The following is a 12,216-nucleotide window of genomic DNA, read 5'->3' as shown; positions in this document are numbered from 1 at the left end:
ATTTAATGTGGTCCAATGCAACCTGTTCCTTCCAATTTCTACTGTTCCTCTTAAGAACCTGATGTAAAATGGTCAGATTATCTAAGTGACTCTTTCATAAATACGTTCCCAATTGCAACTGATAGTGTTTCAAGGCCCATGTAATTTTAAAACTATAATTTTCAGCATTAATTGTAATACATGATCCTAGAACGAAGGTTGGTGGTTAATGTGTGACTTTTTACCATATTGTTGTGAAACAGAGTATTTGGAAAAAGTTAGAAAGGTTTCAGTCATATCAAGAGGCTATGCAAAATCATATCAGTACGAGCTGAACATTCCTGTAACAAAAAAAGAAATCTCCTCCCTCACCCCTGGTGGGAGTAGGGGGGGATCTCATGTGGCATCTTCTGTAATATAGAACACACTGGAGCACATTTTCATCCGGTGCATTCCCAAGGGGAAATTATCTCATTTACATGGACATTTGGCCTCATGAAAATGAGATAAAGCAGAACTCCTTTATCCATGTGCCTATGCTGTACTACAGGCATGGGCATGTTTGCAAGCAGTGTTTTTGGAGGCACAATGATTGTGCCACACATTTGAAGTGCTCTACAGGCAGTGCACCTCTCCCCCGCCCCCAGTAAAAGTAAGCCAGCAAAGTAGCCCTTGAAGAGGAAAGGCACAAGGTTTCCAAGTAGCTGTCGTCAGGAATATCTAACCCTGCAGGTGGACACAGTCACGCTACACCTGTATGTGGGAGTCTTAAAATGAGGCTAGGGGCCTAGTGGCACACTGCACCACTGAAGCATTTATTTTTTATTTTTTATGTTTCGGTGGTGCAGTGTGCCAGCCCATGTTTACAAGGCCAAGTAAAGCCACCTTGAGTGGCCTTGTAAATATGGACCCCTTTCACACTTGACACTGCATGAAAGGGGCGTTCCATGGGTGCTGCTTGGTGTGTTCCCACGCAACACCCATGGAATCCGAAGGAATCTGATCCACTCCCAGATTTACAAGTCTGGGAATGCGTCAAATTCCTATGCCACTGTAAGAATGAGGCAACGGGGAGAAATATCTTTATTTCTTCCCGTTTTTTCCTCTTTCTATGTGTGCTGCATGCTGCTGCACCCATAGAAAGAGGAAAACAACTCCTGTGATTCTTTTTGTGCAGGAAGGGTGTCCCTTCCTGCACAATAGCAATCAGCCCTGCACATGCAGGCATCCTTGCCCCATGGTGCAAGGGTACCTGCATTGGCACTAGGCAGTGTGCCAGCGTAGGGTGAGAGGATAGAAATGCGCTGTATCTTACAGCGCATTTCTGCCCTTTCACAGTGGCGCAGGGCGGTGGAATAAGGCACTTGCTGCGTCGCCCTGTGCCACAGACCTCGTAAATAAGGACATAGGTCTACTGGTATTTAAAGACAGAACTGTCGTTCTGAGTTTCACTGATGCGCTATATTTTTCTAGTTTAAATTGTCAGAGGAAGGGAATATTTTTCCCCAGACTGGAGCACTGTTGCTATGTGCAACAGGCACGCCCACTTAAGGGTGCACCGCGACGCCGACTAGGAAAGTAAGCTCGAACCTTTGGTCCTTGATCAAGAAACATGATTGGAGTTTGGGCAATGCGCACTGGAGAAAACTTGGAGCTGAGGCCAATAAAGCCTGAGAGGTGATAACGCGTCCAGCCCTTATGAATTACCTGTACCTGGACACGTTGGAGGTCGGTGAACCTTTTAGCCAAGTTGGGCTCTCCTCATCCTCGAATAGTCGGGTTATTTAAATAATAATCAATAACTGTTGTACGAGATAGTCAATACTCAATTAGTAGATCGAGATAACACATTAGGAATCAATAACAGTTGGTATTTCGACCCGCCACGACCTTTCAGTCATGAATAACCACACCGGTTTATTAAAAGTTAGTGAATTTATTTCTCTATATTAACAAAGCTAAAACAATGTATATGAGTCTCAAAACCAAATGATATATGTATACGAACATTACTAGCTGTCCATAACGGCGGAAGAAACGCAATCTACGAAATATCTCAATAATGGTGCATTCAGTTATGGCAATGCAAATCACTAATATGAGTAACTGTATTTGACTAATCTCGTACATTGGTCAGCATAACAAGATTTCAATTCAACATGGTGCATCAATTGTATACCTCGACTAACCTCTAATTAGCATTGGCATGTGTGGGCTTCATGCAAAACGAATTTAGTCAACATGAATTTAGAAAACGTCTAGCTTGGGCCCTATCAAAATAGCAGTTGGTACCTAGAGGGAAAACACAATGCATAATACAATTATCCTTTCATATTTACCAATTTCAATCAGCATTCAAGAATATCTTCGTCCTTTAAGTACCGGTTCGACCAGCATGGGGCAGAATTTCAAAGGGGCAAAGTTAAGGGCATGTTTCCTTGCAGCAGCAAGGAGAATGGGCAAAGTTATTGCATGGGCAAGACAGGGCAATCTAAAGTTAAAGTCTCTAGGGTGAGAATTCTCAAAGTCTCTTTCTCAGTAATAGAGAAAAGGGCATCAAGATGTCGTCTAAGATGGCGTCTGGCATTCGGCTTCAAAGATGGCATCAAGGAAAAATGACTGACTTCTCTTTGTCCAGTGGGTTTAAATAAGAAACATTCCAAATTCAGCAGGGCCTTCCATTGGAGAGTTCATAAGGTGGCTTCAAATTGACCAATGAAAAATGTCTTTCTACTAGCACTCATTTATGCATACTTTGTCCTTGGAGCCTTGGAACACAAGTTGCAACATAGGTTGCCAATTATTTTGATATCTGTACCTCCTTTGTCTGCACCTGCAGAGACTGACCTTGCTTCACAGGGGATGAAACTGGCCCAGTACGAAACCTTGGAGATAAGTGTATTAGTCATCTTCTACTACAAAAATACAACTTTTAAACGTGAGTATATGTTACATTAGTTCAAGTAAAAAGTCACGCAGTTAGAATTTGAGACCAGGCAACTAGGCCAAAGCCTCTACTAAATTTAAGCTAAGCACGAACAGTTTCAATAAGAAATCATGGCACACATTTGCAATTATGACGGATTACTACATTTTCAATTCTTCATGATTAATAAAGCACGATTATAATATTGGCGAACTACTCTGAGGGCACAATTTCCCTCGTACATTATTTTCTTCACTAAAATCACACTACATTATACGATTTTGGTCATGTAATATGTGGATATATGTAGGACTTTCTTTCTCTGCGTCATCAGAGGTAACACTGAGGGAGATAAAGTTAGGGCAAAAAAATGTAAATACTATTTTACCATTTTACCACCTAAGAAGATTTAGACAAAAGCAAGCAGAATGTCACAGTAGTGCACATTTATTTACTTGGTAGCGATATTTGAGCATGTTTGTATAACAAAAGCCGGCGGTGCGACGTTACGCCTTTGCTAGCTATCTGTAGGCAATGTGTATTTTAAGACTTGCGTCTGGATTTAAATCAATCTCTGTGCTCTCCAAAAACCCTATTTTGCCTCAGTGTTAATGCAATAAAATTGTATGCAGTTAGCTGAACTTCTTATTACACGGTTGCACTCATCCACTATTAAAAAAAAATCCTGACTTTCAAATTACAGTGTAATGAGTGTTATCAGAGGGACTTGTCTTTTATAGATGTTTTGATTTGAACTGCAAGCAAAAGTGAACTCATTTTTCTTTTTTCTTTTTGATTACGTGATTAATGCAAAGTGTGGAACAATGACATAGAGGGCACTTGTGATAAACCATGCATTTCATTAAAAAAATATAATTGTGTCACTTTGGTAAACAAATCAAAGCCACATTCCTGCATGATGCAATCTCGACCCCTGCTATTAATCATGCTAACTGTTATTTCGGCCTTTACTGTCTATGAAATATTGCCAGTGGAATACTACAGGCCTCTGGTGTTTTCTTTCAGCGAGTTCGAGGTCGGAAGGCCAGCCTGGAGGAGATACAGCTGGTTCACGCGGAGCATCACTCACTGCTTTACGGCACCAGCTCCGCGAACAGGCAGAAGCTGGACCCCAGGAAACTCCTAGGTCTGTACGGGCCCAGGCCCTGTTAAGAAGCGCGCATTCCAGCCTTGTCATTACTCATAGCTCGTGTCGGCTGAAGGCATTTGGCAAGCAGTGTGACAAAAAATCACATTTTCCAAAGGCAAAGCTCAGTGGAATAAAAATGTTACAGGGGACGCCAAGTGCTGCTTGGCCGCACGCACCACATATAAAACGACGTTGCAGATCCTGTTTTCTTATGCTTGAATTGTTTCAAACTTTGTGAGCAGGTGCTTTGTTGAGCTTTGTTGAGCTCAGCAACACAGGCAATACGATTTAGAAATGAATATAATGTTGCGCTGTTTTAGAAATTAAAATGTTTTGACTATGAAATGCCATTTCCATGAATATTGTCCCCTTGCTGTTTATGTTCATCCTTTTAAACTCAGCCCAGCCTGGCAAGACTGAACTTTGAATTACTCAATTTTGAAAGGTTTCTAATTTTATTTACCACACGGGGAATTATGGCTCCAGTAATTCTGAATATCTGATTTCAAAGTCAAAAGCTGAACGAGTAATGCAAAGTAAACACAATGTGTGTCTACTGAAAAATTATCTACCAAGCTAGAGAATACGAGACATTTTGGAGAAGTATTATTGAAAGAGAAAAATATACAAAACATTGTTGTTACACATACTGGCAAGACTGATGCCCCTGCTTTTCAGTTCCGTTCCTTTGTGCACGCATTCACCATTATAAACCACATATTTAGGCATTTATAATCCTTATCGCACATTGGCCTCCATTGTCGATAAAATGTCTCCTTGTACTGTATTCTAATTCGCATGTATAATCCCTTGTTCTAGTTCCATTCCCCTTTTTTAGACCTTCCAACCTTAAGATGATTTGCACCCTGAGATCGTACAGAAAGGGGCCTTGGCAAGGGTGTGGGGACATGGCAAGTTGTGTTATGGGTGGGTGCTGTGCTCTACCTAAACGGTAGGGCCAGAGAGGCCTTTTATTCCAGCAGGCATTTCCACAGTGAACTGGAGCCATTGGAGGCTGGTTTTGAAGCTCTGGGCTGCTAGTCCCTGAGGTTAATTTCAGCAGGCAAGGGGAAGCTTCAAGAGAAAGAGAGGGGAGTGGAAGGGCCGACAGAAAGTGATAAGAGAGGGACAAGAGAGAGAACGGATGGGTGGATGAATGGATGAAAAGAGAGCATGTGAAGATGAATGGAGCAGGCTGATTTGAGCATTTTTGCCAGGACTACTTTTGGTTCTGTAATTCTGCCTTGTATAATCAGCCCCCAACTCCCCAACCCCCATAGCAAGAATTAACTCATCTGGAGCCACTTCCCATGTGCTGGGGAGGTTTTAATTGGAGGTCCACAGTAAAATGCCTTCATACCACCTGAGCTAGAACCATAAGGGCATATTTTTCAAAGTTTTGTATCGCTCTTGCACAATGCACAAGGATGCACGGGTGGCACAAAACCTAAATGAGATTTACCAACCACGCAAGGCCACCTTGCATGACCCTGAAGGCTTGATAAGTCTAGAGTAATGAAAGGCAGCATGAATCGCTGCCTTGCATTACTCTGCAGCAGGGAGGTGTGCCATGGGTGGAGCATGGGTGATTCCTTGTATCCACCCATGGATTCTGACACATTACTAGATTTACCAACAATGGTTGACCTGGAAATGTGCCCAAATTGTAAACCTCCACACCAGAGGCACAACAAGGAGAAATATTTGTATTTCTCCTAATTGTTTCCTCTTTCTAAGTGTGTTACATTCTGTAATACACTTAGGAAAAGGGAAATATCTCTGAGGATTGTTTTTGTACAAGAAGGCGTCCCTTCCTAAACAACAACAATCCTGCCTGCAATGTAGACACAACATGACCCTAGGGTGCCTCCGTTGGTGCTAGGCAGCTAAAAATGTGCCAGTGCTAGGAAAGAACAGGATTGTGCTATATAATGATAAATACAGCACGTACCTGCCCTTTCACGCAGCACAGTGTGGCAAGGTGGCTTGCTGCCTTGTATTGCATGATTTTTTAGTAAATATGGCCCTAAGTGGCATAGTCACAAACTGCATTTATAGTATGTTTAGTAGGACTACAGTAGTATTACCATAGTAGTACAAAATCCAACTCACAAACCTACAAATATAAATCTTCGCCATTTTCACCTCTTTTCAATGGGGGCACCCTCACATGTATGCTTACTGCTAAGTGGTAAATATGGGAGAGACCACATGTATGCTTACTTCTTAGTGGTAAATTCAGGAGAGACCGGGGGCAGTGCCTGCAAAAAAGAGCATACTTGCTACTAAATGGGAGGGGTATAGGAATGAGTAATGAGGGTTTCAGGGATGTCTGAGGAAGGGTTTAGGAGAGACATGCCCCTCCCACAAAAGAGTAAGGGGGTCATTACAACCCTGGCGGTCAAAGACCGCCAGGGCTGTTTTGGCGATTGCACCGTCAACCGGCTGACGGTGCAATCTTGGCTATTTTGACCGCGGCGGAAGCGCCGCAGTTGCTCCACCGGGGCCGGCGGTTTCCCGCCACATTTGCAGCGGCGGTGATAATCTGCCTGGGCTGCCCAGGGGATTATGAGTCCCCGACCACCAGCCTTGATGCCACTGGCATGCGCAGTGCAGGGGCCCCCTGACAGGGCCCCATGCAGCTTTTCACTGCCTGCTATGCAGACAATGAAAAGCGCGACGGGTGCAACTGCACTCGTCGCACGGCCGCAACACCGCCGGCTCCATTTGGAGCCGGCTCCTGTGTTGCGGCCGAGATCCCCGCTATGACACTGCACTCTGACACTCCACTCTATAACACTCCACTCTAAACCCCTCTACTCCACTCTATGATACTCCACTCTACAACACTCCTCTCCACTCCACGACTGCACCCTATAGCACTACAATGTATGCCACTCTATACCACTCCACTCAATGGGCCAGATGTATAAAGAGTTTTGCATGGCGCAAACTGCGAAATTCGCAGTTTGCGCCATGCAATATGCGCATCGCGATGCACATTCCCATTTTGCGAGTCGGTACCGACTTGCAAAATGGGAATGCGACTTGCAAATAGGAAGGGGTGTTCCCTTCCTATTTGCGATTCGCACCGCGATGCAGAACTGCTTTGTGACCGCGAACGCGGTTACAAAGCAATTCGCAGTTAGCACCCATGTCAACTGGGTGCTAACTCATTCGCAAAAGGGAAGGGGTCCCCATGTGACCCCTTCCCCTTTGTGAATGTCTCCATAAATATTTTTTCAGAGCAGGCAGTGGTCCAATGGACCACTGCCTACTCTGAAAAAACGAAACCAAATGATTTCATTTTTTTTTTTGTATTGCAACTCGTTTTCCTTTAAGGGAAACGGGATGCAATACAAAAAAAAAAAAACTGCTTTATTAAAAAAGCAGTGAGAGACATGGAGGTCTGCTGTCTCCAGCAGGCAACCATCCCTGTGAGTGCAGGGAATCGCAAGGGGGTCACAAATTGCGACCCACCTCATTAATATTAATGAGGTGGGTCTTTGCGACCCCCTTGCGATTCGCAGTAGGTGTCTGGGACACCATTCTGCATATGATTTTGCGACTCGCAAATTGCGAGTCGCACCGACTCGCAATTTCCGAGTCACAAATTCATATCTTCCTACATCTGGCCCAATGACACTCTCCTCCACTTCATGACAGTCTACTCCACTCTATGCCCCTCCACTCTACATTCCTCCACTTCAATCTATCCCCTCCATAATACACAAATCTACTCTACACCATTCCACTCTAGGACACTCTACTTTAGAACACAGCATTCCACTCTGCAGCACTCTTCACCACTCTATGCCACTCCACTTTATGACACTCCATGCCACTACACTCTACAACTCTACTCCACTCTGCAACTCTACTCAACTCTACACCACTCCACAATATTCACTGTTGTTAAATAACACCCATCCTGTACATCTACACCCTGCATAAACAGGAGTTCTATAGCAGGGGCCTGAAAACACAGACTTGCTCATAATCAGGGTCTTACGATCAAGATATGCCCCTGGGCTCAGCTCCCATTGTTAACTTGTTGACTCACTCACCTCTACGTGCACATGCACTATTCTGCTTTCCATGGTTTCTGGTTTGGTACACTCGACTGTGCATAGGTACATGTGATATTTGTCTGCAATACAGTATGAAGTTATTCATTGGCTAAAGATTAGCATTATTTAAAGTAGCAAATCAGCCTGAGGCAAAGTAGTAACGTAAAATGTAAAAAAATACAAAGAAATGGTCTTATATCCTCTTAGGAAACATATAATAGCTGAAATACACATCATTTGCCGGAATTCAAACGGCCAGAGTTGTGACAGCCATCTTGGTTCTGGCAGTCTATAATGCTATAAGGTAGCCATATTTTCTCTGATCTTATGTTACTTTAAGAAAGTAATGGAAAACACATAACATGGATATTTTATGAAGCGTGTAAAGTACACAGATGCAAGTTTAGAAAACAGATACAAGGACAGAAACATTTTGTGAATAACCCAAATAGATGTAACTTACAAAGAAATGCAGATGGAATGCAGACTGCTAAAGTTAAACCAGTTTGATTAAAACGTCCCTAAACGTGTTTAATGTAACCTTGTGATTTTGCATGAGTCCTATACTTAGGGGGTTATTACAACTTTGGAGGAGGTGTTAATCCGTCCCAAATGTGACGGATATACCACCAGACGTATTACGAGTTCCATAGGATATAATGGACTTGTAATACGGCTGGTGGTATATCCGTCACTTTACCGTCACTTTTGGGATGGATTAACACCTCCTCCAAAGTTGTAATAATCCCCTTAATTTTTTATTCCAACTACAGAGACTTACTACCTCCGATTAACCCTGCTTAAGATTCTGGAAGTTACCCTGAAAGTGAATAAGTTTTCTTTCCTACATTGTGGAATTCGGAAAAGCAAAACTGAAAGGATCAAATAATAAGTGGTGGCACTGTGCTTTGTTTAAAGGATATTTCCCTGACAACTTGCAAAGTGAATTGCCAACAGTATGAATTGCATACAAATACTCAAGCCATGAGAGGATTATGCATCAGCCATGAACTTTCAGTCGGCCCACACTCCATCAGGTGCTTCCTGTGTCAGGAACTAAATTGCTTTTGTGAATCATTGTCTTGCTGTTCTGCAGGTTTGCCAGCTACCCATTTGGGTCTATGAGGTTTATGACTTGTCATTCTTGGTCATTTTATTTGGCTTTAAAATCTTGGCACAAAATACATGAATTAGTCAAAATAACACTCCAGCTTCACTTCTGCAAGCAACTAAAAAACAGTAAAAGGTAGAGAAGTATAATTTATTCTACATTTTTCCATGCCATTCTACATGGGTACAATTCTCATTTAAAGTGTCAGAATTCAGTATCTGAACGTTTAAAAAATGTGTTTAAAGCAGATTTCAGAAAACATACAGGGGGTTATTCTAACTTTGGAGGAGGTGTTAATCCGTCCCAAAAGTGACGGAAAAGTGACGGATTTACCACCAGCCGTATTACGAGTCCATTATATCCTATGGAACTCGTAATACGGCTGGTGGTATATCCGTCACTTTACCGTCACTTTTGGGACGGATTAACACTCCTCCAAAGTTAGAATAACCCCCACAGTCCTTAGAAAAACATCACGAATCAAAGCTATTTCTGATCTTTGTAAATGTGAATGCTAAGGAATGAACAGATGCAACCTCTCCACAACCTACCCAAGGAGACATTTCAACAGATCAGAAGAGGGTTACCACAACTTCTGGGTGGAATATTAGGGTAAAGACAGCGCATAGGTCAGAGTATAGTGACAAACAAAACATTGTACATGGGAATAACAAGGCAGAAGGGTGTGACAAATAGGAGAGAGGGCTTAAGATCAATGTCTGAGTGCGATAACAGAGGAAAACAACAGGAACTTTTGACATTACATTTAGAGTCAATATCACAAAAATTATTAATTATGTTAAAATTGTTCCGTTTCATAGTTCACTAGTCATACATATTGGAACTCTCTCTAACCTGGAATATATATGCAACATATCATGATTTCTGACACTGGGTTGTTTAGTACCCATGCTTGTTCCACACTCAATCATCAGCTGTCTTTGACATGGAAATGGATCTTTCAGTCACAGTAGCAAATAGTAAAGGGCATCTGAGCCATGTAACTTTATACATGTACTGCTGCATCCATCCACAGCAGAGGGTAACACTTTGAACCTTATTTCATTTTGTTTTCTATAATGGGTCTATCAAGTGATGACTTGTTCCTTCTGTCATATGATACTTTAGCTAGTGTTCATTGAGCAGTTATCCAAAAGGAAGCAGTGGTAATTAAACAGTGCCTTCAAGGAGAGGTATGCTTTTCATCTGTCACTACACATGGAGAGAGGAAGAGGGAGGAGGGGGGATAAATATGGAGGAACACTCCGTACTTAGCTCCCTATAATTCAAAATACACACGAAAGTACGGGGTTCTCTAAAAGCGGACGTCGCGGATATTAGCGTAGCCCTGGGTTGTATGTATTCCTATTTGGAAGGGTAAAGTCAGTGGAATGTCAGTTGGAAATTACCGAGTGGAACAGCGGGGGGTGGGAAGAAAGGGATTTCCTTTTACGGACTAGGTGGTCTCACACACTATATAGTGTCATGCTTCATCATTTGACCACCTAGACCCACCCAGGTAGGACAGTGCCACCTGGGCGGACTCAACCTCACTGTTAATGGAACAGGAGGGAGTGCGTAAATAAACTTGTTTCTGGAAAGATCGGGATCCAGCTAATCTACTGAAAAACTAAAAACACCTAAGCAGACACCTGTGAAGAGCAACAAATTTAATGGTGGTGTCTGACTGGTGTAGTTAAAAAGGGGGGTTGGGACACCTCTGTGAGGACAAGGACTCACAGGGTCACCTAACTAATTACTAGCCAATATGTTTCTGCCCTCAAAAGTGAGCCAATGAAGGTCTCGGGGCATTCGTCAGGGCCTAGGATCCCTACGTCTCACGTTGGAGGAAAATACTCTATGGGGAAATCAAAGAGTGAGAAAATGAAAAATGAATGATCTACATTACCCAAGGAATTACCTTGAGGCGGCCTATGGGGAGAAAAACAATTAATTAGCACTCTGGTGGCACACAGCACTGCAAAACCAACCAACTACACACGTGTCAAGGGGATGCATTCATGCACGAAACACATATGTTCAAACAAGGTAAAATACATGCGTGGAGTGACTGAGTGGGTATATCTACACAAGTGGACAGTCCTATCACTGCAGGGAATTATAGTTCTTACCCTTTTCTTAGAGGCAGCTAGCCTCTGGTATCCAGGAGGGGGAGTGTCCCCTTATAGTCACACACTAAGGGATAGAGATGAACATAAAGACGAAGTGAGGAGAGGAACAGAAGTAGGCAGAATAGATACAGAGGGAGCATAAGGGGGGGGAAGGAAAACAAGTTCCCATTAGGAACCCACTATTGCTGGTAGAAAAATACTGGTTAAGAGAAACCGAAGTGACTAGAGACAAAAAAAGTAAGATTAAAAGCAATAAGGGCTTATCTGTGCTGCCTGTGATCCGGTATGCCACTCACTACATCAAAGGGGACGCTCGCCGTGCACCTACTTCGTCCTCTCCTTGGACCGCTTGTGACAAGTGGCTGAGGGAGAACGGTCTATTTATGGCTGTAAGAAATTCCAGGTGCGCCCTGTTAGCGCGTAAATTGGAGTTCAATTGATGTTAATCTCCGCCGCGGGCCTCTTTGCGTTACTAGCCTCGATATGATTGCCGTAATGGCGGGCGCACCGGCCAAGCCGGGACGCCGGCATGAATGTGATCGAGTGCAAAGGCGGGCCTCTTTAGGTTGATGGCCTCGATGTGCTTTACCGCACCCGCCGGCGCCCCAGCCGTGCCGGGGCGCCGGCATGAATGCGGGCGAGTGCAAGGGTGGGGCCCGAGCCGGAAGATTCCGGCCCGAGCGCCACCAGCGGAAGGCTCGCGTTTCCAGTGACCGCTGGGAAATGTAGTTCCCAGCGGTCCCGTAGCCCGAAGGGCCAAGAAAGAGAGAAAAAAAAAGCACATCGAGGCCATCAACCTAAAGAGGCCCGCCTTTGCACTCGATCACATTCATGCCGGCGTCCCGGCT

General features: G+C 43.6%; 1 protein-coding gene across 1 annotated transcript in view; it reads left to right on the top strand.

Annotated features, from left to right (window-relative positions):
- Positions 1–12,216, top strand: part of LOC138262031 (histone deacetylase 9-like) — a 1,178,236-nt gene that overhangs the window by 95,888 nt on the left and 1,070,132 nt on the right. Inside the window, exon 3 of the mRNA XM_069211700.1 lies at positions 3,932–4,052. Within this exon, the coding sequence (XP_069067801.1) occupies positions 3,932–4,052 (121 nt within the window). The remainder of the gene's footprint in view (positions 1–3,931; positions 4,053–12,216) is intronic.

This window comes from Pleurodeles waltl, chromosome 10, assembly GCF_031143425.1.
Source record: "Pleurodeles waltl isolate 20211129_DDA chromosome 10, aPleWal1.hap1.20221129, whole genome shotgun sequence".
NCBI classification, from domain to species: Eukaryota; Metazoa; Chordata; class Amphibia; order Caudata; family Salamandridae; genus Pleurodeles; species Pleurodeles waltl.
This window is presented reverse-complemented; position numbering and strand designations above follow the sequence as displayed.